At 41.1% G+C, this 23,966-nt stretch overlaps 6 protein-coding genes across 6 annotated transcripts; 4 read left to right on the plus strand and 2 right to left on the minus strand.

The window, feature by feature from the left end:
* Positions 1-565: 565 nt before the first annotated feature.
* On the plus strand, positions 566-1,900 carry KVR01_013715 (uncharacterized protein). Its single transcript, XM_044787220.1, has one exon. The coding sequence runs from the start codon at positions 673-675 to the stop codon at positions 1,786-1,788; it is 1,116 nt and encodes a 371-aa protein (XP_044637253.1). The 5' UTR covers positions 566-672; the 3' UTR covers positions 1,789-1,900.
* A 612-nt stretch (positions 1,901-2,512) lies between these two features.
* On the plus strand, positions 2,513-3,356 carry KVR01_013756 (uncharacterized protein; the record flags this gene model as incomplete). The annotated part of the gene is made up of 3 exons (XM_044792456.1): positions 2,513-2,689; positions 2,771-2,852; positions 2,908-3,356. 3 exons carry the CDS (start codon positions 2,513-2,515, stop codon positions 3,354-3,356), a joined length of 708 nt encoding a protein of 235 aa, XP_044637294.1.
* Positions 3,357-9,111: 5,755 nt separating this feature from the next.
* Positions 9,112-11,040, plus strand: KVR01_013752 (uncharacterized protein; the record flags this gene model as incomplete). The annotated part of the gene is made up of 4 exons (XM_044783444.1): positions 9,112-9,793; positions 9,885-10,230; positions 10,344-10,535; positions 10,628-11,040. The coding sequence occupies exons 1-4, from the start codon at positions 9,671-9,673 to the stop codon at positions 11,038-11,040; spliced, it is 1,074 nt and encodes a 357-aa protein (XP_044637290.1). The 5' UTR covers positions 9,112-9,670.
* A 2,335-nt stretch (positions 11,041-13,375) lies between these two features.
* KVR01_013734 (uncharacterized protein) lies at positions 13,376-14,218 on the plus strand (the record flags this gene model as incomplete). Its single annotated transcript, XM_044787776.1, has 1 exon — positions 13,376-14,218. One exon carries the CDS (start codon positions 13,376-13,378, stop codon positions 14,216-14,218), a length of 843 nt encoding a protein of 280 aa, XP_044637272.1.
* A 4,777-nt stretch (positions 14,219-18,995) lies between these two features.
* On the minus strand, positions 18,996-21,366 carry KVR01_013749 (uncharacterized protein; the record flags this gene model as incomplete). The annotated part of the gene is made up of 3 exons (XM_044782069.1): positions 18,996-19,562; positions 19,657-20,418; positions 20,548-21,366. The coding sequence occupies 3 exons, from the start codon at positions 21,364-21,366 to the stop codon at positions 19,245-19,247; spliced, it is 1,899 nt and encodes a 632-aa protein (XP_044637287.1). The 3' UTR covers positions 18,996-19,244.
* Positions 21,367-21,930: 564 nt separating this feature from the next.
* On the minus strand, positions 21,931-22,860 carry KVR01_013737 (uncharacterized protein; the record flags this gene model as incomplete). The annotated part of the gene is made up of 1 exon (XM_044781629.1): positions 21,931-22,860. One exon carries the CDS (start codon positions 22,858-22,860, stop codon positions 21,931-21,933), a length of 930 nt encoding a protein of 309 aa, XP_044637275.1.
* Positions 22,861-23,966: the final 1,106 nt, after the last annotated feature.

Raw genomic sequence — 23,966 nt, forward strand, 5'->3', positions numbered from 1 at the left:
GTGAACGGATGATTAATAATACACCAAGAGTGCTCAGAGGCGGCAGTTGGGCGGTCTGAAGTCTGGCCCTGACTCGTTTGGGAGTGGGTGGCACCGTGTATGTGTGTACGCCTTTTCTCTACACGACACACCAGCCCCCCCCTCCATGACCTCGACAGGACTCTTTGTGATTTCAAAGACATGTCGCTCGAACGGCCATGTACAGCCGAAGCATTTTTCCAACGCTCGGCCTAGTACGGCCCGCCTACTGACTGGCAATTCCGTGATGACAAAAGAAGCAGGCCGGATTAGGCAAGCATCTAGCGTTTCGGGATCACCGCGGATTCACGGAATCCCTCCCACGCTACTGGCCGTCCTCGTCTCATTAGTCTCATCTGCTTAGCGATCACGAACTACTGGTATGGCAGGTCGAGTGGTGGCGGAATCCTTGATACTTACAGCCTGGAAGTAATAAGTTATTTAAGCCGATAGCGAGACTGCACCTCCCGCCTAGCTGTCTGGATTACATCATTGATCTCGTTCAGATATCCTTATTTACATCGTCTCCCACTAATAAGATCGTAGCAATTTCTGTCCCGACCTCCCAGATCCTCCACCTCGCGTGCATCATTTCTACACCTGAACACAGCATTTAAAGTGCCCGATCTTGACCTAGGCACTCAGGACTGCACCATGGCCGAGGAGACCAGTCTTTTCAAGCCCCTGAGGCTGGGCCGTTCTGATCTCTCCAACCGCATCGCTCTGGCACCGTTGACCCGCTTTCGCGCGGACGATGACAGCGTCCCCCTGCAGGATCTCGTACCCGAGTACTATGCCCAGCGCGCCTCCGTGCCTGGCACCCTGCTCATCACAGAAGCCACCTTCATCGCGCCGGAAGCAGCCGGGTACCCCAAAGCACCTGGCATCTGGTCGCGGGCACAGATCGATGGCTGGAAAAAGGTCACCAGGGCTGTGCACGACAAGAAGAGCTTCATCTACCTGCAGCTCTGGGCCCTGGGCCGGGCCTCGCACCTGGAAGGGCTGAGGCAGGTGGCCGGCCCCGAGGCTAAGCTCGTGTCTGCCTCGGACATTCCTCTCGAGGGCGGCGAGAAACCAACACCACTGACCGAGGACGAGATTCAGTGGTATGTGAGGCAGTACGCACAGGCCGCCAAGAATGCCGTCGAGGCGGGCTTCGACGGTGTTGAGATCCACGGCGCAAACGGTTACCTTGTGGACCAGTTCATACAGGACGTCTCCAACCAGCGCACCGACCAGTGGGGCGGCAGCATCGAGAACAGGGCTCGTTTTGCACTCGAGATAACAAAGGCCGTGACCGAGGCCGTGGGCTCAGACCGCACGGGAATCAGGCTCAGCCCTTTCTCCGACTTCCAGAGCATGAGGATGGCCGATCCGAAGCCACAATTCTCGCACCTCGTCAGGGAGCTCAAGAAGTACAAGCTTGCTTACATCCACTTGGTCGAGTCGCGCGTCTCGGGCAATGCTGACGTCGAGGCCACCGACAAGATCAACTTCTTGGTCGACATCTGGGACAACCAGAGCCCTGTGCTGCTTGCAGGCGGCTTCAGACCGGCCTCGGCCATCGCCACGGTGGATGAGGAATTCCCAGACAGGGACGTCGTCGTCGTCTTTGGTCGTTTCTTCATCTCCAACCCGGACCTGGTGTTCAGGTTACAGAAGGGTATCGAGCTCACCAGCTACGACAGAGGCACTTTCTACAATCCCGGGAAAGCAGATGGCTACACCTCGTATCCATTCAGCAAGGAGTTTGTTGAGGCAAGGGCATAGGCAGACAGGCCATTAGAACCATTTGTACAATGTAGACCATCCGTTCTTAGATATAGGGGTGGCATAGAGCCACACCAGTACATCACAACTTTAATAGATGGACTCTCCCATGTGTGCAAGGCCTCCTTGCCAGCAGCAATTTGTGGCACACCTTGAGATCCCATGGGATGCTTTGGGGGTCTCCCATCCTAGCCCTGCGCAGACCGCGTCATGTGTACAGCTGTCATTCACAACGTCACTGCTGCCAGTGTCACTGACTGCGAACGTGGCCAGCTGCATGACATGTGGTAAGCACCGCGAAGTTTGCGTGCTGCGAGTCGGCGGGTCTGGGGGTAAAGCATCATCCCTGACGGTCGAGATAAGGGCCCTACGGTCAACTCCGATTCGGCGACATGCCCAACGCTTCGTTTTGTGAGGCGAGCGAATCCATGCTGGCACTATCGGAAATTGGTTACGATCAGCAACTGTGTAGTTCGAGGCTCGATAAGAGAACTATTGGACATCCACGCCTGTCTTTTACAAACCGCCAACTCAGAACGCCAATCTTCCTTACCCAAAGTCTCTAATCACAGCGGTGAGCCTCCTCACACAAAGTCCCTACAGGCACCATAAAGTCCCTTATTACTCCCACTCGACGCCTGGGCCCAACAGCTCTCCCATCGACATCGCCCAACCTACCCAGACAGCTTCAGGCAGAATGTCACGCTTATATGTAACTGCAAGTATGCCGCACAAGAACTGGGCTGGTCTCGCTGTTCCGACCCTGAGCGTCGAAACGAATGACCACACAGGAGGTGGAGTAAACTATGGGGGCCTGCACCCGACGAGCATTGCTGCTCTGCTAGGCAAAGGTCCAGAGGTGAAAAAGGGCGAAAGATTCGACTTCAAGTTCAATATCAACGTGAGTAATTCACGAAAAAGCGTTTCAAGTTAAATCATTCAGTAGCAACAGTTCATCCGCAGCTGACTCTGGCTTTCCCAGGGCTCACGGAGCTCAGCGGCCCTCGTGGTCAATACAACAAAGCATTTACCTCACGTAGAGTGGTCGTCAGACGGCGGTTTAGGTCAGTGTGATGACGGTCCAACCTTTCCTTGGAAATTATGTTGACCCCATAACAGGAAAGCTTCCCCTTGCAGGGGCTACTGCCCTCGCAGCCAAGTTCTTCTTCCAGTCTACCAAGGGCAACCTCGGGCAAAAGAAATCATTGAAGAATTCCGAGAGTGACCGGAGACAAAGAGATGTTGCACACATACATAGTTCCTCCAGAACTCAACCTATGAGCTCATCCACCTCCCATCGAAGCTCACAAAAGAAAGGCCGAAAACAGGGCACAAGAGCGAATAGCCAGTCAAGCCGAAATACAAGCCCGACATCCCAATGCGTCACATCACGGCAGTCTCGAGTTCGCTCCACCGAGTCTAGCCACCCACACAAACGAAGGAAACCGATTAAAGAGGAGCAGGGCTATGATTCTGGCTATGCAAGTGGTTCGGACCGGAACAGCGTCCGCTGTCAAAATACGCCGCGGCCGAGAACTGTCACTGGAAGCATACCTAAGAAGGGTTAGATAGAATCCAACATGTATACCGCCGCTCAGTAACCTGACCTCTCACAACACACGGGCGGTATTAAAGGTAGAAGGAGTCAATCGGAGCATTACCAACGCGAGTAGTAATGAGAATTAGGTGGTATGATAGCGGGATCGACGGAAATTCACGTTCTGATCCCACACCGTAACCCATCAGTATGTATAGTATTGTAATAAATAATACTGCTACTATACGACTAACACCTCTCCCTTTTCACCTATCTTACCTGTTCTAGATTGTTCGGGTTCAACGTCTGATCAGCATGACGCACTACTGCCAAGCCCCCTTGGCATTTGTCTCAGGGAGCCCTTGTTTTGAATTCGTACTCACGGCACGCTGCCAAGACTTCACTGACACACGCCACCACAAGGACTAACCCCGGGCCCTAGCGGACAGGTGTGCAAGGCGATTCAGTTCTTCACAGGTAACTGGTTTCGCCTATATTCCGCATACGTCCGAGGTAAGTTCGCGCCGTTCACCAAATACTCAGGCCCAAGAGTATGACCCTTCGTATCTTAAACATCCAAAGAAATCATTAAACTGTTTCACCAGTGTTGCCCACTTGTTAAGTCCTACCTGCCCAACACCGGGCATTCATTAATCATTCTGAGGTATGGTTTTGCGAGTGAATCATACACACTCTTCAGATAGTACGTCGCTCTGCGTGGTTGCATATGTTTCGGAAGAGACAGTTGACCTGTAGCAGTCCAGTTTAAGCATTCTTGGGCAATGTTGTCCTCATCAGTGGTACATCAGGCGCTCCAACCGGCACTCAATGGCGGTGACAACAATCATCGACCTCATCTTATGAAGACTATGCGTCGCCGGGTCGAGTTTACATATCTGTTTGGCGCGCTTTGGGTGGTACGAAATGCAACCTATGATTGACAGGAGGTCGTGAGAGGTCGTGAATTGGTCACTTGAGACGCGCAATTTGAAGAGTGGAGGAGCTAATCTTTGATCCCCAGTTCTACCGCCTGAAGCGGTCCCATTTCCTGAGATGAGCCTCAAACCGCCTGTTTATCAATCAACACCACAGTCCGGACAGGAAGCGTCGTTCATGGACAGGAAGACACCATGATAGAGCTGCAAGATGTGAAAACATGGCGCCGAAGTGGTATCGTTCTTGTTCCCCATACACAGAAAAATGTAGAGAACGGAAATTCACATACCTAAAATTGGAAGGCACATACCTAACTATAACTAAATAGTACCTATATATATATATAAATTTATTTTAATTAAGGTCTATTATAATAATTAGTAAAGTTATTATATATAATTACTATTTAATAATATTTTTTTATTAATTTATAAAAGTAAGGTGGAAAATTATATAAATTATATACTCTATAACTAAATTTAATAATATTTTAAATATAATTTATATTTAATTATATATATATTTTAATTTTTAATTATATATTTTATTATTATTAATAATATTATTTATAATTAGATTTATTTATAATAATTAGTTAATAATCTTATACCTTTATATATTACTTTTAACTATTAGTAAGGTATTTAAGGATATATTTAAAAATAGATTATTACTTTAATTAATAGTTTACTTACTTTATAAACTTTACTACTAACTATTAGTTTTATTAAATAATTATTTATTAGGTATTATTATTATAAATATTCTTTTAGTTTAAAAATTATAGGGTTAAGTTATTTTACTTTTAAGTTAAATTTATTTATTAAAGAAAGGTTATTATTATCTTTATTTTATTATTTAACTTAATTTTTAAGTTAATAGTTATTAAGTTTATTTTTTATTTATTATAGTTATTATTTAATTTTTATTTTATTTAAAAATATTTACTTTATTAATTATAAATATAACTATTTTATAAAAGTATTTTTAATTAATTTAACTTATTTTAGTAAGTAAATTATAAGTAAAGGGTTTTTAATTAATAAGTTATAATTAAGTTAAAAGAATTTATATATATTAGTTTTTTAAAGGGTTATATAATCTTCTTTTATTAATAATTTAATTAATATAAATTAAGTTATATTATACAAATATAAGGTAAGTATAGATTAATTATAAATAGTTATTTTATAGGATTTTACTTTTAAATATTTATAAAGTATATTTTTAATATTTAAGAGAAGATTTAAAGCTATTTATAAAACTTATATTAAAAGGTTTTTAATTATTTTTACTTATTAAACTTTTAAAAGAGGATATTTTTAATATACTTTTTAATTAAAAGTTATAAGTAATATCCTTTAAAGCTTTATAATAACCTTAATAAAATAAAAGTATTTTTATTTTATAGTTTAAATAGACTTTAAATTTTTAATATATATTTTTATTAAAGATATTATATATAAATTAAAGTTAAGAACTTTATAGATTTTATAAATTATTTATTTAATTATAACCTTTTTTATTTATATAATAGATCTTTAAGTATTAAATTATTACCTATTAATTTAAGAACTTTTTTATAGGTAGTATTAAATTAAGTTAAAGATTTAATAATTAGTTAAGTATTTTATAAATTTAAGTAGGTTAAATAAAGTTTAATAGGTATAAAAACTTTATTTAAGATCTTTAATAGGATTATTATTTTATTTCTTATTAAAGTATTAAGTAAAGTTATATTTTTATTTTTATTTTTAAATCCTTTTATTATTAACTTTCTTTTCTTTTATATTTTATAAATTTAATACCCTTTATTATTTCTTTTAATATTAAAGATAATATTTATATTAATATAAAAATATAAAGTTAGTAATAAATATAAGGAATATATACTTAATAATATTAATTAAAATAATATTATAATTAATAATAATAACTTTTAAATTTATAGTTTTATACTTTATTAGTAATAATTTAACTTACTTTAAAAGCTATTAGAAGTTTATTTTTATTATTAATAATATCTTAAAATAAAAGTAAGTTCTTTTTATATATATTATAATTATATTTTAAAATATAATATCTTTTACTATTAGTTATATAAGTATAATTAAAAGAAAATATTATAAAATATATTACTTTTAAATTTATATAATTTATTATTTTTATATTAAAAGATATTAATAATACTTCCTTTTATTTTAAGTTTAATAATATTAGTAATCTTACTTTTAAGGTTAATTTAATATTATTTATATTAATATATAAATATTTTAACTCTCTTTCCTTTATTTTATTAATTAAAACTTTATTATATTAAGTTTTAATATTATTATAAAATATTCTTATTAAAATATAAGTTTAAGTTTTTTAACTTTATTATAAAAGGTTATATATAATTTAAAAAAATTTATATTAATTTAATATTAATTTAACCTAACCTCACTCTACCTTAAATATTATTTAAAGCCTATAATAAGTATACTTCCTTCCTAAATTATAAACCTCTACTTACTTATTATAGTTTTAATTATATAAATAAATCCTTACTAAATATAATTAACCTTAATTATAATACTATTATAAATAATTAAAGTTAAAAATTACTATATATTATAATTATAAACTACAACTTTTTAATATAATTTTAAATTATAAAAACTATTAACTAATTAACTAACTTTATAACTTTATCTAACTTAATTTTAAACTCTTTATAAATATTATATCTATTATTAAAAACTTTAAAAGTATAAAAGATTAAAAATATTAAAAGGTAATAATTATTAATAATAATATTATAATTCTAATTATAATAATCTATTTATTATTATAGCTTAAACTTAAAGTAATTAAGTATTTATATTATTAATTATAATACTTAAAAATAATATTTAAATAAATATAATAAAAATTTAGTTTTAATTAATAGTTTTAATATTTAAATAGTTAATTTAACTTATAATAATATAATAGTTAAAGAGTATAATTAGATAGGAAAAGAATTTATTATAAGGTATAATAAAAAGAATATAAAAAAATACTCTTTAAGTAGTATAATAAAATAAAATAAAGTCCTTTAATTAGTTAAAGTACTACTTAATTATAGTTAGGTATATACCTTTCAATCTTAAGTACATAAATTTCCGTTCTCAAAATATATACGGTTGAAATGCTGGGAATTACATTAAACACGGGCTGTCAGTATATACATAAGTGCTCATTGTAACTATGGGCGTTACACTTTGATATATGTTACATGTATGAGCTCATACACGCCATTCTAGTAGTAGTATGATGAAGTCTGTGTGAGGCGTGTGTGCTGGCAGGAGTGATAGACCAACCAACGGCGGGTTGTTAAGAGGGAGCCTTCCCATTCTGCAACCAGTTTGGGGGGGGGGGGTTCTCCACCACGACATCATCAAATTAAGAATCACAGTCGCTTTCTAGAGGGCTACACACGCAAATATTAGTATTTCAACTATAGTTATCAACATCGTGTTTTTTTAAGCGCTGGGTCTTAGGCATTTGCTACCGCATGAAGGCGCCATATATGTCCTCGGACGTATATACGGAATAGAAGCGAAACCACCTGGGCAGTTTAATTATTTCTCAAGCTGGGCAAGATCACATATCACCGTCAAAGTCGACGAGATACGTCGTTTAAGATAATGCTGTAGCCGAATGTGTCTTTAAGACTAAATTGTAAGTGTTTAACTCTAGCTCTAGCTTCAGCTACATTATATTTTTTATTTAATTATATATTTATTTATTTATTATTTTCTTAACTTTTAAATTAACTATTAGTTTATACTTTAAGCATAAAGTTAATAATTATTTAATATATACTTTTAAACTTATTTATATATAATAAAGTTATTAACTTCCCTTATAAAGCTCCCCCTTTTACTATATTCCTTATATATTATATAAAAGTAAATAAATTCTTAATAATAAAATAATATATTTAAAAAGAATTTAATTCTTAAATATCTAAACTTCTACTTTCCTTATATAATATTTATTTAATATATAATAAATAAACTCTACTTAACTTTTTAAAAGGGTTTTAATCTTTTATAAAATTTATATAAAAGACTTTCTTAAATAAATTTATTATTATAATATTATTATTCTATTAATTATATATTTAAAATAAGGATTATAATTTAACTTATTTAATAAGAATAGATTTAAATAGCTATATAATAAGTATATTAATAGGGAAAAGTTAGCTTATTAAGTCTTATATTATAAGATTTTTTTTCTTATAAAGGCTATTTTAAAACTATTTTAATCTTACTATATAACTACTTTACTAACTATTAGCCTTTAAGCTACTTATATTAATAATTTTAATATAATATTATTAAAAGTAATATCTTCTAACTTTATTTATATAATATAAAGTTTAACTATATACCTATATATTATATTTTCTTTCTATTATTATTAATACTATATTTCTTTAAATATTAAATTTTAAGTATTTATTACTATATAAAGGCGCTATATATATTTTATATATATGGGGATTAAAAACGAAACCACCCTAACTCTAGCTCTCTTCTCGCCCATGACGCAGTCGCATTGTGGGTGGTCTACGTTGGGCGATCAAATGCTTGACAATAGCGCACAAGCCTGCACATACGAAACAGTTGTGGTGGCATTTGATTTGCTCCTGAGCTTTTTGGGACGGAAACGTACATCACAGCAGTGAGTTAATCGGACGATGACGCGACGGGTTGCTCCCCGGAAGCTTCCGATCGAAAGTGAATGCTTATTTTCATCCCCAAGAATGCCATATTATCACAGCTTTGTTGACCATTCAGGCAACGCTGGCCGGGCATCCGGTTTCCAAAAAGGGCTGTCAGCGCGCTCTTGGAGGGAGGTTTGCGGCCCTCGGACTGTCTCTTGTCGAGCGATAAGATCGGCCGGACACATCTATATCGGGCAATTCCATGAGCTGCTTTGGCACGGGCCAGGTATCCCTGACGAGTGAACACATGCGTCACGCGTTGGCATCCTCAATTAACCAATAACCAGATGACAAGCCGGACGGCCACGGCGGCTCGCGAGCAATGCATGAAGTGGAGGACCCTGGAAGAATGAAACCATTGCTATTCAGGGCTGACAAAAATGCGTCGTTGGTGCTAACGCACCCGAGACCCCCCTTATTTGATTTATCTAGGTATGTATAGCATGACGTCGCTGGAAGACGCACAGCACAATATGCCACTCAGTGGCAACCAACTAGGCCGCCCGTGGTATTTGGAGAATTACGAGTACGGAGAGCATCAAACGGGCACAACTTTAAAAGGATGCTGCATCACTCGTGCCTCCCCTCCCCCATCGCTAGCTAACTCAACAGCTTGATCACAACTTCTGAGTTCGAAATAACCACTGATAATGGGCTTCCGTATTACTGCCGCGGCTCCGGCCATTGCTTCGATCGCTGCCACTGTTCTTGGCATTGTCTTACTGGTCTCCGGGTCGTCCACGGGCACTGCTAATGACAATTACTGGATTGCGGTGAGTGTTCCCAGGGGACCACATGGCGGTCCCACAATCCTACAGGTGCAGATGCGCACTGGACAGCGACTGACTTCACCGAACTGGATAGCTTAATACCTCAAAAATCGGCCAGGATCTCATACAGATTACACCTACGGACCAGTCCACCAGTGGATCCGGTGACTCGAGCCTTGACCCTCTTCCAGGACTGGGAGGAATCATCAATAGCATACCAGGCCTCAACGGAATTCTCGACAACTTGACAAACAGTGTTGACCAGGGGCTGAACGATCTCTCGGGTACAATACTGGGGAACCTGACGGAGGCCTTGGGGGTCAAAGACACATACCGCCTTTACACCACCAAGATGTGCCAGGGAAGCTTCCGGAACGAAGATGACTCCGACAGTGACGTGGATATCGACGCGTGCTTTGCTTATCGTGACAAAGGCCGAGGTAAGGAATACGCGCTGAAGGTGTACACTGCCCACCTGGGAATTCGAGCTCAAATCCATGTCACGGTGCTCTTGCTTGCGCAATCCTACTAACATTTGCCTCCGACACACCAGGCTTGACCAATATCACGAACTCGATCCCGTCGTCGCTGACGGTCGGAACTGCGCAGGTATCCGTGCCTCTTGTGGCAACACTTAAGCAGTCCCTCCAGACCACAGTCAACTTGGCTTCAACTGCAGCGACTGTTATGATGGTGTTCCTGATCATCGGTTGCGTCTGTACTGCAATCACGGCCATTGCCTCTGGTAAGAGTCCTGTCCCCTGGCCCCGTTGGCCGTGATCGTGCTCTTTACTATCACTTCGAGTATGATTATCGAATCTGACACTTTTCCGCAAGTCCTCGGGATCCTACGCGCACAGTCCCGTTTCTTGACCCTTGTCAATACAGGGTTCTCAATACTGGGTGCCGCCATCTTCTTGGGCCTTGCTGGCATTGTGACTGGCGTCATCGTTGCAGGGAGTGACAGCATCTCAGACCTTGGAAAGGGCTTCAATCTAGGAGTCAAGCAGGGAGGCGCATACTTAGCGATCATATGGGTGGCTGCTGTTCTTGCTTGGATTGCTAGCATTTACTGGTTCATGATCTGGTTCGTTGAGTTCAGACGAAGTGCTTTCTCGAGACGGCACAGGACCACGGCCCAGATTGGTAATTGGAGGGGGATCATTGGCGAGGTGAGGAGGGATTTGAAGGTCAATGGACACAGCAGCGGTCATACGTCCGACGGTGAAGGAGGTGCACTCAAAGCATAGAGGCCAAGTGAGCAGCTGTATCGAGAGTCTTCAAAATTTAATAGTCTGTATATCGCGGGTCTTAGATCCTACATGTACCTAAAGGCGGTTTATAACTATTAATATAGTAGTGTATTATTACTAATAAGTATAGAATAATTATTAGAAATAAAGTATATAAGTTTTAAATTATTTCTTTAATATTATAAAATATATTTTATTTTTAATTCTTTTAAAAATATATTAATTATTTTAAATATTAATAATTCTTTTAAAAAATTAAAATTTAATTTATAACTTTATTTAATTATTATTAATTATTAATTATTTCTTTAAATATATAAATTATTAAAATTATAAACTTAAGTAATTAAAAATAATTATTTTATTTAAAGGTTATATTTTATATTATATAATAAATTAAATAAATATTTTTAATTAATTTTATAAAATAAATAAATATATATTTATTTAAATAAAGTTAAAACTTTTGAAATATAATAACTTTATTTTTATTTATTTTAATTAATTTATATTTATATATAATTTAATTTATTTAATAAATTTAATATTTTTATATTTTAAAAATTATAATAATAATAATAATTTAATTATAATTTAATTATAATATATTTTAATTTAATTATAATTTAATTATAATATAATAATAATATAATAATAATATAATAATAATATAATAATAATATAATAATAATATAATAATAATATAATAATAATATAATAATAATATAATAATAATATAATAATAATATAATAATAATTTAAAAGCTTATTAAAATTTAATAAATTTAATAAAAATTTAATAAAAGTTTTATAAAAGTTATTTTTTAATATTCTTTTTAAAGTTATTTATAATTATTAAATTTAATATATATTAAATTATAATATTAAAAATATATAAAATTTATTTAATTATTAAATTTTAAAGTTTTTATTATTAACTTAAAGTTTATAATATAATTTAACTATATATATAAAAGTTAATACTCTCTATCTTATTTATCTCGAGCTTTGCTTTATTGACTGGCCAAGGGCCTTCACCGTTCACTAAGCTTTAGGATACCGCAGATCACTCCTATGCCTAAGCAATGATAGATGTGACGGTGACACGACGGCGATTCCATTTTATCATAGTTAATGGGCTGCGAGAACCGCAGGAAATGGCCTGCGGACTTGGTGGACTTCTTGAGTCGCTATTGCTATCACCACCAGGTTGATATTAGAATCTAGACATGCCTGACATGCTACAATAGTACCTGGACTTTTTGACACTCTTGACAGACGGGTCGAAGTTTTGGCCTCTGTCGGAGGTCAGAGTGATGCCTGGCAGAGATCCCCGGGGATTCCATCAAAAACAAAGTCGACCCAAACCATGTTACCGCCGAGAAATGCGGAGTCCAGCATCAGTTGGCAAGTTGGCCATGTCAAAAAGACGGTGAGGTCTCCGACGCTGCGTCATTGGGCTTCGGGACGCGGACCGGGTCTCTCGTTGGCCGTGAGATCAGCGTCAGTATGGGGGGCGGGGAGAATTAGAGTTCCGCCTGGGGATTGAACTGGAAAGGTTCTCCGTCCCCTGTAGCAGATGACCAGAGCAAAGTCATCAGAGCGTCAGCAGGCCGGCCCGAGAGTTTCTCACTGCTCACTGACAATGGACCCAGCGAGACACTAGTAGGGAGGAGAGGAGAAGTGGGAAAACCCGAGGCATTTAAAGACACATGAGAAGGGCAGCCAGGGACATGCAGGAGGTTGTTGATGCTCCCCACAAGCCTGGTTCCCGGTCCAGTAGGAGCCGGCGCTTCCTGAGGTCCGGTCCGTTGGCGGAAGCGGACTGCTACCCGGTTGCACCTGGGATAGCAAGGCGGAGTAACTGCGGGTGACGCCTCCTCGTATATGGCGTCAGTGAAACGGGTACAAAATTTATCCCCCGCACGTTCGGAAAAGGCCCAAGTGTGGCCCCAGGGGCCCAGGGCCCTTTTGCCTGTGGATATTTCTGGTACCTATGCCCCGGGGAACGAGCCGCCGTGAGAGACGACGAGGCTGTCACGGCCGACAACTTACAAACCTCAAGTGCTCCAACGGCTGACTCGCTCACATGTCTGGCCAATGTCGCCGCGAGGGGGACTAGTGCAACGCCGCGAGCCTTGTCCAGTCACCGTCGTCGCCGCCGCCGCCGCCGCCCAGGTGCCGCCTGCCCCTTATTAGCCAGCGTTCGACCACCACGTCGCCAGGCTCTTGGAACGAGTCAGGGACATGCATGGAGCTTGAGACGCTCGCCGCCCCAACACCAAGGCCAAGGCCAGCGCCAGCGCCAGCTTCAGCTCCAGCGCCGCCCGGCATGCCTCGCGCCGCCACCAGCGACCTGCCAGCCTGCTCCGACTTCTTCTCCGGCTCCATCCACACGGCCCGGCCTCTCGGTCACTTCGAGACCCTCTTCGACGTGGAGACATATGTCACCCGCGGCACTGCCACCTCCAACTCGACCATTGTCTTCTTGACCGACGACTTCGGCCTCAACCTCGTCGACAACAAGCTCCTCGCCGACCAATACGCCTCAAGGACGGGGCTGCGCGTCCTCGTGCCCAACCTCCTCCCAAACGGGGGGCTTCCCGTGTCTACAATACGTCTCGCCGACAAGCTGGCGGCGTCGGTCCAGTGGTACAATCTCTTTGGCCACGCGGGGCGCGCGTGGTCCGGCCTGAAAATCACCATCATCCTCACCAGCTTCTCCTTCAAGGTGCGAAGAGCTTTCCCTTCTGTCCTGAACTACGTGCGCGCTGTGAGGGCCTCCTTGCCTCTGGGGTCCAAGCTTGGCATCGCCGGCTTCTGCTTGGGAGGCAATTGGTCATCTCGGCTGTGCGCCGAGCATGCCACGGAGGGAGGAGGCTCGCACCTGGTCGGCGCACACTTCACCGCCAACCCATCAAATATCGACCCCGGTGAGTTTGCCAGGCTTGCGAATAGATTCAAGGTACCGCAGAGCCTGGCCCTCGGGAATGGGGACGCCGACTTGCCTATCGAACAGGCGCACGACTTGGAGACGAACCTCAGGCGGGTCTACCGAGACAACCTCGACAGATTGGAAGTCAGGATATATGAAGGGTGCAGGCGTGGCCTCGCACTGCGCGCGGACTCGCAGACCGACCAGGCGGTCGCGTGGTTCCGAAGGTGGCTCGTCTGAGTTGTCCCTGCACCTCGCAGGCAAAAGAACCCAGGACTGTCGCTCTTGGACAAATTCCCGTCAGCCTCAGCCTTGCTTGCCTACAGCTTCTTGTTCCTTTTATATACGCCACATCAAATCGATGTGCTTCGCAGTGCAAAAGAGTCAGGCGCACCGTTCGGAGGGCCATGCATGTCACTGATATCGACCCCCTAGTACTTACACCTACGTCACCCCCGGATGGTGGTTCTCGTTGATACAATAAAAATACCTTTACGTGAAGACCAAAGTGGCGGAGACAGTCATAACGGGTTGCATCCCCGAGTCCGAAATTTCCGACCTTCCAACGCACCGGGGTGCTTCCACTGCCATCACCGGGAGCAATAGATATAGGTAATACCGCTCGCTTCGGAACGTGAACGCTCTCCAACGCCGCAGTAGTCAGCTGGATGCTCCTGGCTGAGGTCGCTTGATCCGGAACCTGCCACTTCTTGATCCGAGATCAATGCACACCAAGTGTTATGTACAGAGAAAAGCTTCCTCGAAAATGTTCGCTATGATGACCTGAAGTCGACCGGAACATGACTGGCAAAGACTGCCTTGTTATAACTTGAGAGAAACGGGTACGTGGGGTTCACTCCTGCAATTCACAGGTTTTCCCAACCCAGCACGGAGTAGTGTCAAGGCCCCCCCTCCCGGGGTTTTTCTTTCTTTTTCTAGCTGAGGCTGCCTGGAGGCGGGTGCTTTTACGAAGGTGATACTGAAGGTCTCCGTGCATGATGTCCACGGACAACGGAACCGGCCTCCTTCCTTACCGGTCACAGAGGCTGACAGGAGAACTACCTTTCCTGGAACTGGGGCATGAAATGGTATTTCATGGCAGGCTCGGACAACACTCAAATGCACTAGAGCGAGGGCACCGGGTCACCTGCGTATTTCGTGCCGTTGTATTACCCAGGTAGCCGTGGAAAAGCACTTATTCCTGCAAACGACACTTGCCTTCAGCATTCTTCTAATACTGGTCGAGCATTAGTACTGATTACACGTATGCATCTGTCTTCTTGGTGTTCTCTTGTTTTCATTCTCGAGTCAAGTCTCTTACAACTCTCGTACGCAATCATGTCTTTTTGGATCAGCATTCTGTAGAGATGAACAACGCCGTGGACTTTTCGTGACTGACTATCTCCAGGGCTCCCGGTGAGAATGGTTTGTGTGGCGCGGGGTGGGGCAGATGCCTTATCCCCTCCCATCGCCCGTGACTTCGTTGGGCCGATTTCAGCTCTTGGGATTCTCAATTTAACGAGTAGGAGGAACAACATTCCAAACAGGATAAAGCCCAAAGCCAAGGTATACGGGGATAACATTTCTGAACAGGGCATGCGATCCAGATATCGTTGCAACCAACAGTAATCTTAAATATCAAGACCTTGGTCCTCACTACACCTCCGCATCTTTGCTTTCTAAAGTTCATCGACAGATTTCAACATTGGTGGGGATTGCATTCATTATTCTTGATGCTTGCAAGGTGGGGTCAATGGCCTTTTTGGGTTTGGGAAACATTTTATTCCTGGGGGTGGGCTGAATGATCAACTGCCATAGTAAGGGATTGAATTTTAAAGGGGCTCGGACCACGCCTGGAACTCGGGCCACAGTGGTATCCTTCACAGCCCGCTCCGGTTGGTTCCCAAGGGTTCTCCTCGTCGAAGACATTGCCATCGACGTACACTAGTGCTCCTGAATGCTCCTGATGTCGATCGTGAAGCCACTGGGGTCGTACTAGCAGTCAAAGATCTGATTGCCGAGGAAGTGTCTCCCGATGCCCCACACTTGGGTGTAGCCCCTCGCTCGGAGATGATGATGCCTAACTTGCTGAATATCCATGTCGTGTACCGTACCTCGAACGATGCATGATGCGGCCTAGCATACTTGTGACCCGGAAAGGGTGCGCAACGGAGAAAGCACGATAATCCTAGTACGGGTCTCCACAATTAATATCGTAACAGATAGCTATACCTTAAGGTGTTATTATATAAACTTATAGTTTTATTTTTAATCCTTATATATATAAAATTTATATAGTGCCTTTATATAATAGTAAATATTTAAAAGAATGAATATTTATAAAGTAAAAATTAGATAGTATAGAGTAAAAAATAAATAGTATAAAGTAACTTTTTTATAAAAATAAAACTTTATATTATAACTTTAAAAGAGATTTAATTTTAAGTAAAAAAGATATCTTATAATATAGTAGAAAAAATAAACTATTTAAAGATATTATTTTAAAATTTTAATTTTAATATTTATATAATTATATATTATTATAAAATAAATATTATTTTATTAAAATAAAATTTAAAAATATATTTATAATTTTTATAACTTAATTCTTAATATATAATATTAATTAAATAATAATAAATAATAAAAGATTTTTAAAAATTAAAATATTACTTTATATTATTCGTTTTATCTTATAAATATTCGTTTTTATATTTAAAATTATAAATTTAAAGAAGTATATTTATAATAATAATAAAAAAGAATATAATATATTTATAAAAATATAATTTAATTATATATTATATAAATCAAGTTAAAAATATAATTTTTAATAATAATATATTAAGCATTAATAAAATAATTATATAATAAAATTAAAATAGTTTATTTAAAATAACTTTTATAAAAAAGATTTTATAATATATTTTTATTTTAAATATATAATTAATAAAATAATAATATTATAATAATAAATTTCTCTTTTAAATATAAAGTTAAAAGATTTATAATTATAAAATTTTTATTAATTTTTATTTAATTATTTTATTATATTATAACTTAATTTAATTTAATTTAAACTTTTTTAAATTTCTTAACTTTTTATCTTTAAATAAATTAAAGTTTTATATTTTTAAGTTTAAATTTAAAATTTTTATAAATCTTAATATATTTTAAAATAAAATTATAATTTCTTAACTTTTTAAAAATATATTAACTATTTTAAATAATAATAACGTTTTTAAAATAAAGGTTTATTTTTATATAATTGTAAATTTAATTATTAATAATTAATTCTTTTTTATTTATAATAAAGCTATTAAAATTATAAATTTAAAGTAATAATAAAATATAACTACTTTATTTAAAAGTTACTTTTAATTTAATAATATAATAATTTAAATAACTACTTTTAAGTAGTTTTATTTATAATATAATAAAGTTAATAATCTTTTAAATTTATTAAATAGATATTTATTTATAAAATAAAATTAGAATTTATATATATTTTTAAAGGAATAATAACTTTTATTTTTACTTATTTTAACTAACTTATATTTAAGTTATATAGTAATCTTATATATAATATTTAATAATATTAAAATTAGTTTATAATTTATAATAACTTTAACTTTTAATAATTAATGATATTAACTTTAATAAATTAAATATAATTTAATATATTAATATAAAAGTATTTTTAATAATAAATAATATTATAGATATAATAAATTATAAAATTATTATAAAAGTTTTATATAATAAATTTAATTAAATTAATTTTTAAAAATATATTATAATTCTTTTTTAAATTATATAATAAATTTAATACTTATATATAAAACTTATTAATATTAAATTAAATAGCTTATAATTTATAATAACTTTAACTTTTAATAGATTAATTTATATTAAAATTAATAGCGCTAACTTAAATTAATAAAATATAGCTTAATATATTAATATAAAAGGTGTTTTCTAATAATAAATAATATTATAAATAATTATAAAGTTATTATAAAAGTTTTATATAATAAATTTAATTAAGTTAATCTTTAAAAGATATATTATATTTTATTTTTTAAAACTTTAATTATTTATTTTAATTTAATAACAAAATTAAAAATATAAATAATTTATATTTTATTTTTAAAACTTTAATTATTTATTTTAATTTAATAATAAAATTAAAAATATAAATAATTTATAATAATAAATTTATTTAAAAATCTTTTATATTAAATTTTATAAAATAATTAAAACTTTATTAAAAATTAAATAAAGTTTATTTATTATATATTAAATAAATAATATATAAAGAAAATAAAAATTTAAATATTTAAAATAATTTTCTTTTAAATATATTACTTTATTATTAAAAGTTTATTAATTTTTATATAATATATAAAAATTATAATAATAAAAAACTTTTATAAAAAAAATTAATAATTTTTTATATAATTATAAGTTTAAAAATATATATTAAATAATTATTAACTTTATACTTAAAATATAAACTAATAGTTAATTTAAAAATTAAAAAGATAATAAATAGATGAATAGATAAATAAAAAAGATAATATGGTTAAAGCTAAAGTGTTATCATGTTGGTTCATTTCAACGTGTGCGATTCTCGGCCGGCAGCTTGCCGCCTTTGCACCCAACTTCCATCGGGAGCGATGCTTCCCAGCCTTGTCTGTGAAGCCATGCGCCTAGTCCTCTTACACCGTTGTTGGCATCTTTTTCTTCTTTCAGACGCGGGGTCTATGAGTGTTTACTACTTTGCAAAGGGACCGTATGCCTTAAGGATGTGTACGGATTAAGACGAAACCACTCATAGGGCTTTTATCGGGAGATTCCACCGAGACCTAGACTTCCGGAGAAAGAGTGTGAGTCTGAGTCTAGATTTAATTTAATTCGGAGGCTCAATTGACAAGTATCACGTTTTCACCTGCAGCCGTGCAGATTCAGCGACCACATATAGGTACAATCCACGGCACGAGCACACATCAACCAGGAAAGCTTCCCGAGGTGATCCGCAGAACTGAACGTTTTCAATGCCAAAAAGCCGTGACTTCGGCCCCCGAAATGCCCATTGCCAGCCCATTGTGCAGAAAATTTGCCCCTCCGGCGGCACCCCCGTGCCAGTTGGATCAGAAATAGGCCACCAGCCAACCCTCACTGGATCAAACACACCATGAGAAAGCATTGTATCCAGTTCTGTCCGTTTCTAAGGCGACCCAAGTACGCCATAACCATCGTGGCGTCAGAGCTTACCAGGGGTAATGCTTGGCACGTAGTGATCCTTCCACAACTGGTCTGAATCTCCCCTGCTGGCTGCCATGTCTTGTCCAGGGATGTTTCCACTTGTGGTACTGCTCGCTTGGCCATTCGAGTTGGCCGGCTTGTGCCCACAGCCCTCAAAACAGCCAGCCGTCGTCACATCAATTTGGATCCGCCCGCCGGGGAGGTCGTGGGTCTGGACGGAGCGGAAGCCCAGCTTGTCCGCCGCAGCGCTTAGCTTCCGGGTGACCTGCTCAGACATGACAAAATCCTTGTTCAGACGCTCAATATCCTCCAACACCTGTTCGAACAATGATCAGCACCCTGCGGTGAGTTTGGCGGAATCAAGTAAGGGTGGGGACCGACGACAAAGATTGCCGCCACGTTGAACTCACCGACGCGGCATCCTTCCTCACCTTTGGAGGAGTCGCGGCCGTCCCGCCTTGGAAAACAGCCTCCAGACCAGCTATCGATTCCATAACTGCTGCCTTCATCAAGTTGTCCGACGTCAGCCCGGGCTGTGACTCGAGATGGGCGCGGATCTTGTCAGCCATCTTGTTCATATCAGCATCGGGGGTGAGCTCAAAGTGTTTGTGGATGTGCGCGGTGTTTCTGTGGGGACCAGAGAAAACAGCGTCGCCAGGAGCGTCGGTTCGTTGACCATGATGAGCCTGATGAGAGGCCTTCCCTGTGAGCTTGCGCGCGGATGACGGGAGAGAGGATGAGCGCGGCGGCAGCGTGACCGAGGTCTGCGATGCGGTCTGCTTGAGATTGTAGGATCCGGCCTGGGCAACACGGGCGGCATCATCCGGTGCCTGTTCAGGAGCGCCACCATCAACCCGACAGTCTTTGATCTTGTCGGTGGGGCCCTCACGACCCGGAGGAGCAGCACTGGCGGCGGTGCTAGTCTTTGTGTTGCAACCGGGGCGGGCGGTGTAAACAACCTGATACTGTTTCGCAACGTCGTGGTCCTCCTCCCGGGAGCGCCTGACGAATCCCTTGTAGTCCGTCTGGTTGGCCAGGTGGAATAGCATCGGCTCAAACGCGTCGTCGTAGTCTGCATGGAAGACAAAGTGCTTCGCAACGTAGGCAATGCCACTGCCGACCATCAGGGACTGGCAGTAGTGCTTGTTCTTGTAAAAGACGGACTGGAGTTCCTGAGACGGGCATGGATTGTCAGCAAGGGTGTCGACTTCTTTCTTGTGGACGTGCGGCTTGATTAATCCATGCTCAAACTGGAGGAGTGGGAGGAGAGGGAGAAGTGGCAGAAATCATCGAGTAGCTACCTCAAGATGCTTGTTGACCTTGTCCCTGGGCCAATTGTGACAGTTGCCCCTTGCGATGGCATTGGTCATGCCAATGAGGATATTGGTCAGGTTTTCCAGCTCCTTGATCCTGAATTGCTCGGCAACGCTGCTGTCGATGGCCTCGGCGGCAATTGCCTGGGCTTTGTGCAGGTGCTTGCTGGCCTTGTCCATGGTTGCCTGCATGGCCTCGATCTTGGTGGAGATGGCAGCAATCTCGTGCTCGCGTTGCTCGACAACCTGCTTGGCCTCCATGTAATCACGGGCACACTCGTTGACCCGTTTGAAGAGCTCGCGGCCGCTGTTCTCGATGACGTCGTCTTGGGCAATGGTAGTCAGAACCTGGCCGAAAAGCTGCTGGTCGGCCTTGTGACCGGTGAAAAACGGATCGTCGTCATTCAGACATGCTTCTCCTCCCCTATTCGCATTCATCCTCGGCTGTTTCTTGCCCATGTTGACGGCAGCAGTCTTGTTCTTTGCAGCGCTCGAGGCAGCTTCTTGGGCTCGGGGCTGGACTGTCGTAGGCTTGGCGCCAGAAGGAGGGGGAGGCTGAGCAGGGGAAGATGCTGGCACAGGGTAATATGGAGACATTGCGGCGCCCAGATCATCAGGCAGTAGGGGTTGAGGTCGGAAGGAGGAGCTGGCCGAGCTGAGGGCGGATCTGGCGTCGCCGTCGGTGCTGCCCTCAAGAAGGTCTGCAGACTTGTGGGCCATGAGAGAAGTGGTGGAAAGGGACTTTGGGATTCGAAAGTGATAGTCCGCACGCCTGGTTCGAGTTGCCAGGTCACGTAGGCGATCCATTTTGGCGGTCGAAGTGTTGACTTCCAAGGTTTGGTTGCTGAGCGAAGACCCGTAACCATGGGGGAGAGGTACAAGGAGACAGGGGTGGGGATGAAAACATCAGACCAAGAAATGTTGTTGCCAGGAATGACTGGGCACTGCAGAACGTGGTGTGCTGTGTTGGTGTGCCTCGTTTTCATATCATCCGAGCCTGGAGGCGAGAGGTCATGTTGTTACTTGCTGTTTTCAGACCCCTCACAGGCACACTTGGTTTATCCCAGTCCACATATTCACCTGCACGGTTGAGGTCTGGGCATCACAGGCTGGAATGATTCCAGGTTATTTATATCGCATCTGCCTAGTTGCACTGTGAGCTGTGTAAGCCCTTGCTGGCTGGGGCAATGGCATACAGAACAAGACACCCCAGGCAGTAAGATCTGTTGCATGAATGATCATTCCATAGGTAGAGTGGGACGGGGAGGTGTTTCTCCCCCAGTGAATGGAACAGCACCTGAGGAGCTCTCAACTTGAGGTGCTGCTGCCAAGCCACTGGCATCAGGACCGCCACCGTCTTCACCGCCGTCCTCACCACTCCACCTCAAAGTCTCGTTCCGGCTGTGGCTTGGCTTTGAACCCGCTCATCTTGACATTGTTCCAGGCCATTTGCTCCGAGGTGATGGTGCCTGAGAAGCGCTTACAGTCGTTTCCCGAGAAGACTATGTAGCCTGAGCCGTGGACATCGCATCCGTCGCCCAGGTCTGCCGCTGCCGAGGCCTCGTCCGAGAGCTGGCCCTGCCAGCGAAACCAGAACTTGGGGTGCCGAAAAGAGTTCTTTTCAAAGGTCGAGGTGCGACGGCGCTGGCGCTCCTCCGAGTCGAGGGAGCTGGAGACGGACTGCAGATCGTTATCCTCGTCCTCGTCCTCGTCCCCGTCCTCATCGCCGTCATCCTCGCCGTCGTCCTCGCCCCGGGCATTGTCTGTTCTCTGCCCCCTCTCGTCTCTGAGGGACGCTTTCCCACTGCCACGGCCCCCACGCTGACTGTTGCTGGAGGATCCCCTGCCATTGGGTAGCCCCGCCGTCCGCTCGGCCGTCTTCTTCCCCTTGGCCTCAGCCTCGGCAGGGTCGGCCGCCCCGGTGCCGCCGAGCTGGCTCCAGATCCTCCAAAGCAGCTTCCTGCTGCCGGCGAAGACGACGGTGGCGTCGATAACACCAGCCGACGTGAGGGAGCCCAGCAGCCCGTCCTCGTCATCGGTCAGCCTGTAGATCTCCAGGACCACCTCGCCGCTGGCGCTGCTGCGGCGCCGCTTGGCCTTGTTGGAGCTCCCGGTGGCTGCGGCGGCGCCTGCGCTGTCTGCCTGCAGCCGGTCGATGGCGGGGCACTTGATCAGGTGAGTGCCAAACATGCTGCTCACTTGGAACTCGTGGCGTTTCTGACCGCGGCCCCCGCGGTCGTTCCGGTTGTGAAGGTGACGCGTCGTGAGGGCTGCGTCTTGCCAGTCATTGTCGCTCTCCATCTCTCACTCGTCTTGTAAGAGGCCCAACGAGGACCGAGGGGAGGCCCTAGTCTAGTGTCTGAGTGACGTGGAACAAGGCGTGGAAGGCGATCGATCACTGGGCCACCCACCAACTTTCAAGTTTATACCCAGGTAGGACAACAGGGGCAGTACGAGGCCGAGGGCTTTGGGATGGCCTCAATCAAGTCGCCCTTCTCCTCTGCCAGTGACAACTCAACCAAAGAAATGCATGTATCGGCGGCGCAAATTGAAAGGGCTGGTGAGGGAAACCAAGTATTTGGAAGAGGACACCTGGAGCCGAGAGAGGCAGAGGGAGACGAGGTTAGAGAGAGGCTTGGATTGGTCAGAGTCGGGTTGGGGAAGGCATGGGGGGTGGAGGGAATTGGGATGGGGGATGGGGGTGGGCAGGGGACTCGGCCGGGAAACGGGACAGAGTCGCGTGACGTTTGCCGTTTTCTGTGCTAAGCATCGAACCACTCACCCGCCCGCCCACCGCGCCGTTGCTAGCCTCCTCGTGCTGGTCCTTTTCGCATTAGTTGGCCCACAAGTCCTGACACGGCATCTTTTGAAGTCCTGGCCATTTGTTGCTGTACAGCGCACAAGCATCCCGAAGTTTTCCTTGCAAGACATGAAGTTAGTCAGCAATACCTTTCCTCCTAATTCAACTGTCGTCTATAGATCTATAAGAATCCTAGAGAGTACCCACTGTTTTCTCGAAAGTACTCATAGTGAAGAAGCTAGGTAGTAACTACTATTAAGTGCTGCAGTGAGTCGTGACATTCGTATGCCAAGACGATAGATATTATCATTAGAGGCACATGAGCCCGGTGTGTGAACCCTGGAAGTCTGCCGAATGTCATGATTAGCTCTATGCTTAACTGAGCATCGGAGATGTTAATATTTTGATGCTGTCACGATCGTCTGCTCGTACAGGAACGAGCCCCCGTGCTTGATGCAGCCTGAAGCGGGCGACTAACCGTCGCGTCATGCCCAGGTGGAAAGCATGGCCGCAAGGCTCTGGCCTGCCGGTGCTGGGGCATCTTCATATGTCACGAAGATAAGATGGTGTAGAAGGAATTTTTCTGCTTACAGGCGTGGGCCTGCAT

Source organism: Diaporthe batatas (assembly GCF_019321695.1).
Source record: "Diaporthe batatas strain CRI 302-4 chromosome Unknown Contig00031, whole genome shotgun sequence".
Classification (NCBI taxonomy): domain Eukaryota; kingdom Fungi; phylum Ascomycota; class Sordariomycetes; order Diaporthales; family Diaporthaceae; genus Diaporthe; species Diaporthe batatas.